Source organism: Tupaia chinensis, unplaced genomic scaffold (genome assembly GCF_000334495.1).
Source record: "Tupaia chinensis unplaced genomic scaffold, TupChi_1.0 Scaffold000178_1, whole genome shotgun sequence".
Lineage (NCBI taxonomy): Eukaryota > Metazoa > Chordata > Mammalia > Scandentia > Tupaiidae > Tupaia > Tupaia belangeri.
The window spans coordinates 1,874,529-1,879,595 of NW_006159653.1; the positions used below are offsets into that span (position 1 = coordinate 1,874,529).

The window sequence follows — 5,067 nt, forward strand, 5'->3', positions numbered from 1 at the left end:
GTGTGCTGGAGGGTCCTCTGACGAGGCGGGGCCGCTCTTCTCAAGCTTCTTGGCCCCTTTGCCTGCATTTGGGTGGTGCCGAGCTGGGTGCCCACCAGCACCGTGGGGCTGTGCAGGGAGCCGGGGCAGACGTGCCCGCGTAGCCCAGCAGCCCACCCTTGCAGGAGCGAGCCGCGCAGTGCCGTGCGCATCAAGGTGCTGGACGTCCTGTCCTTCGTGCTGCTCATCAACAGACAGTTCTACGAGGTGCGTCTGGGTGGCCGGGGCTCCGGGCTGTCCCCTGCTGTGTGCTGCGTGGACCTCAGCCTTCCTGGTCAGACTGTGCCCTGGGCAGCCTTCAGCCGCTCCGTCACTCCTGGTTTGCCCGTTCCTCCTGGGGTGCCCTGGCTGGGCCTGCACCGGGCCTGGGAGGTGACTGAGGAGGGAGGAGGGCGCAGCCCAGGGCGGACCCTGGAGCCTCTAGGCCTGGTCTGAGCCAGTGGCCTCTGGGAGCGTTGCCTTGTGCGTTACCACCTTCCACGTCCCACACCTGTGCTGCCACTTCCTGTCCCTTGCGCTCCATTGTTCCTGAGGGCGGAGCCACAGGGTCCCTGAGAACAGCCCCGAGACGCCAGCGTGTGTCCACCTGTTGCCCTTGCTCCCAGGGCTGTGCCGCAGCCCCAGGCCTGCCTTCTCCACACTCGTGGCGGCCTTGTGGTGGCAGCGCCCTGAGACCGCCTGCCCTCAGCCTCGGTCTCCTGTGCCCGGACAACCCTGCTTTTCTCCATTCCTTGGAGCCCTTCCCTCTCTCTGAAGGCCCCAGTCCAGTAGCTCCCGTGTCACCAGGTCGCCCCCTCCCCAGTGTGCGAGGCCACCACACAGGAGGTGTCCTCAAGACCCTGCGTGACAAGCAGTAGGGGTGTTGCTTTGGTGCGTGAGCACTGGGCCCGGTCTGTGGTGTTCGTGTTGCTGAGCTGCGGCTGGGCAGGTGCTCGGGGAGCAGCCTGGCCTCTGGGTGGTGCAGGGCCACATCCCCCTGGCTTTTCCAAGAGCTAAGTGACACTGGAGCTGTACGACACCTCTGTCAGGCTGGTAGCTCAGCTCTGTCCCTTGTGCCCCACACAGGAGGAGCTGATCAACTCGGTGGTCATCTCACAGCTCTCCCACATCCCCGAGGATAAGGACCCCCAGGTCCGAAAGCTGGCCACCCAGTTGCTGGTGGACCTGGCAGAGGGCTGTCACACTCACCACTTCAACAGCCTGCTGGACATCATCGAGAAGGTGAGCTGCTTGGGGCCAGGTGTCTGGAGCCCTCTGGCAAAGTCCTGTGAGCAGAAGCGTCTCTGGACCCTCCCATTCCCAGCACAGGCACTGGGTGGCCTTTCCTTGCAGCAGGGTGGGTGGTGTCGGAGGTGTCCTGGCGCAGGTCCCGGGGAGCTTGGCTGGGCCTCCTGTGACTCGTGCTCAGGAGCCGAGGTGGGCCGGGGCCCTGGCCGCGCTGCATGGCCGCGTCGGTGCCTTTCGGCCTGGAAGCACGTCTTGGCTTGAGGGGCACCGGGCGTGTGGAGTGCCCCTCTTCTCTGAGACACAAAGGTCCCGTGGCCTTGGCAGGCCTGACCTCTGCTGCTGGGAGCCGCACGCCGTGACTTACAGACCACTCTCTCTAAGGTGATGGCCCGCTCGCTCTCTCCACCCCCTGACCTGGAAGAAGGGGCCAGGGCCACCTACTCGACCTCCTTGGAGGACGTGAAGACTGCAGTCCTCGGGCTCCTGGTCATCCTGCAGGTGGGCGCTCTGCACAAGGCCCTGGGCCGCCTCTCGGAGGGCATGGCGCCAGCTCCTCTGCCATTTGCTGTCCGCGATGCATCTCTAGGAGGCCGGGCTCTCCCTGAGGTCACAGCAGGGACTGGGCAGGAGGCCACGAGGGGCAGTGGGCGAGCCCAGAGCCGGCCAGTGTGGACTCACTCCTGACCCCGGCCCACTGCCCTCACCTCGCGCAGCGGCTGAGGAGGGAGAGGCCACCATCAGCTCCGCCCTCGTCATCACAGTGTGTTTAACGGCGGCCTTGGCCTGGTTCGCTTTCCATTCAACTTACCCCGCTGCGGTGAGCAGTTCATGGCGCTCCGTGTTCATGGAGCCACGCGGCTGCCACCACGTCCATTCTAGCGCTCCAGGTCGCCCTCCCCCGCACCCAGCCCTCTGCCCTGCGGACCACGCCTGGACATCGCCGTGGGCGGGCTCCCTCGCTGAGCGCCCGTGTCTAGCTCGGCTGTGCTGAGGCGTGTGCCAGTGCTTGCTCCCCGTACTGGCAGCCGTGCTGGGCACTGGGCCATGACAGCCATGACACCTCTGTCTGGCGGTGGACTGTGGGACCGGCCCACCTTTGGCTGAGCAGCACCATTGGGCATGTTCTCATGGGTGGCCACCTGCCTTTGTCGGGAGTCCTAGGAGTAGAAGTGCCGGTTCGTGTGTTCAATCTCTGACTTTTTTTTTCTTTTTTGAGAAGTTTTTGCAATCCCTTCTCCTCCATTTTCCTCTCAGGATCTTGGGCATGCACACACATGCGCCTGGCATGAGTTTAAGCCACCCGGTCCGGGACTTGAACTCTGGTCAACTACATGGGAGTCCAGCGACATAGCCATTGCACCAACTGCTGGACCCACTCTTGAAGTTTTCAAGAGCTGCCAGGCTTCCCCACAGGGGTACCCTGTTCCCTTTTTTATTTTAAAGGTGTTTGCCACAGGGCCAGCAGGTGGCATAGAGATTAAGTTGCTGGCTTCCCACGTGGTTGACTGCGGTTCAAGTTCCACAGCCAGTGGCTTGAAACTCACGCCGGGTGCATGTGCATGCGTGTCCAAAACCCTAAGAAGAGGAGAAGGGGTTGCGGCATGGCAGCCCCCTCTGGGGGGTGATTTTGTTATTTTTTTTAAGAGAGAGATTTTTGTTGTAGGGAGTGTGACCTCGCTGGAGAGAGAGAGAGAGACAAAAAGCAAGAGATCACTCTGCCAGGGAGGATGGCCACTGTAATCCCTTCCCCATCCTCCTCTCGGGGTTGCGCCTGCATATGTGCCCGGCGTGAGCCCTAGTGAGCGTACCTGCCCTCGAGCAAAAGCATCTGAAACGCCAGGTTTGGGCATACCCCTGTCGGCCCTTGTTTCCCTCATTTAGCCACAGGGCCCGTGTGCTTAGTGGAGACAGATGGGTATGTGGGGTGGGAGCACCCCTCGGAGTGTGGTCATGCCGCACCCCTTCTCTCCTGTCCTTCCCGCCCTTTGGATTTTGGAGATGCATGCACACTCGCTCAGCGTGTTTGTCACGCCACTGGGCCTGGGACGTGAAGCTTGTGGTCATCCTCATAGGATCCAGCCGCTTTAGTCCCCAGGCCGCGAGCTGGCTCAGGCCGTGCTGTCTTCACACCCTTGCCTGGGACCTGACGGCTCTGACTGCCCACACAAAGTGCTGGGCGTGCTGTTCACTTCTCTGACCATACCGTGCTGGTGGGTGTGAGTGGGGCCTCGCTGTGGTGCTGGGGCACCCGACCAGGGACGGACGCCAGCATCTCTGTGTTGGCTGTTTGCACACCGTCCATAGAGCTCATGGTTAGAGCCTTTTTCGGTTGTTCCCTTGGGCCACCTGTCTGTCTGCGGCTGTAGGCACTCCCGGTACGTGCAGGGCTCTGGGGGGTGCACCAGCCTCCCGTGTGGCTGACCGCAGCTGAACCCTGGACCTGGCAGCTTGAAACTCACGTTGGGTGTATGGGCGTGCGTGCCCAAAATCCCAGAGGGAGAGTGGAGGAGAAGGGATTGCAGCGTGGCTGTCCTCCAGGGGGTGACTTCTCTCTTCCCTCTCACTGTCTCTCTCTCTCTCCAGTGAGCACACACCCCTATGGCAAAACCGTAGAAAAAGGGTTCTGTGCGCCACAGGCTGGGACCATGGGGGAGGCGAGTGCAGGCCCTGGTCTAGCGTGAAGGCTGGGAAAGGCGTTGGGTATAGACCCCATGAGCTGGGTCGGGCCGGAGGAGCATGAGCTCAGGGCTGGTCGTGACCCTGCCTGAAGTTCCTGGGTGAGGCGGCGCGTGCCTGTGGTGCCAGCCAGGAGGCCGAGGCAAGGGCTGCGACTCGGCACAGCCACGTCGGGAGGGAGTAGCGGCCTCTGGGGCGGGAGCGCGATGGGGGACGGCAGTGCCTGCCACTCTGGAGCTGGCCTGGCTCAGACTCAGGTGGCTCCCGGCTCTGTGCTCTCTGGTGGCACCTCCCACACGCCCCCTGGGGCCAGCAGCCGGGCTCTGCCTCTGGGCCCCACCCCTCCTGGGGGTTTCGAGAGCCTCCAGGCTGTCCTCTCTGCTTGCTGGTACGACTTGTGTGACACGGCCCCGAAACCTGTGGTTCTCACAGTGTGGTGTTCACACGAGACGGCTGGGCTTCCTGGCAGGGGAGTGGAAGGTGGGTCTGCTCGGAGCTCCGCAGTGGTGCCTGGACCCCATGCCCTTGGCTGCCCTGCCTGTGGGGAACGGCTGTGGCTGGCAGGGCCGTGGCCTGGGTGACGAGACCCTTCCTGCTCACTGTGTGTCTAGAGGCAGGGGCTGCAGGCCGCTCAGCTAGTTATTCCCTAGCCGAGGCAGAATGTGGGACATCGCGGCTTACAGTTTTCAGCTGAAAAGCAGCATGCCCCTCTGGCTAACAGCGCACAGCACAGTGAGATAGACGCCCCTTGCCACCGAAGGCCTCAGGAGCAGTGCTCCCCTGAGCCCAGGAGCCCTCCGGGGTGGCCTGTCTGCGTCAGGACCATGGTGGACACACTGCCTTTGTTCAAGGGGCCATTTGATATCGTGTGTTCTGAGACAAGTGGAGACAGCTTGGAGCAGCGGTCATTCCGTCTTTGAAGAGTTGCTGAGAATGTGGTGAAGCCATTGCCAGCCTCTGAGCTGCTGTGCGCAGGGTCCCCAGGACTGTGGCTGGACCCTCCTTCCTCTTGCTGGCCTACACCACCTCCCTGCAGTGGTGGGCAGCAGCAGGGCCCTCCCACCCGGCCTGACTGTGGGGCGGGGAGACCTCAGCTCTGCCTGGCCCTGCCCTGTGGCTCCATCT

The 5,067-nt window shown here is 63.0% G+C and overlaps 1 protein-coding gene across 1 annotated transcript in view; it reads left to right on the forward strand.

The window, feature by feature from the left end:
* TSC2 (TSC complex subunit 2) overlaps positions 1 to 5,067 on the forward strand; it is a gene marked incomplete in the record, with an annotated part of 41,534 nt that overhangs the window by 11,759 nt on the left and 24,708 nt on the right. The window contains 3 exon segments of the mRNA XM_027770987.1: positions 165 to 246; positions 1,105 to 1,260; positions 1,648 to 1,764. Coding sequence (XP_027626788.1) covers positions 165 to 246; positions 1,105 to 1,260; positions 1,648 to 1,764 — 355 coding nt within the window.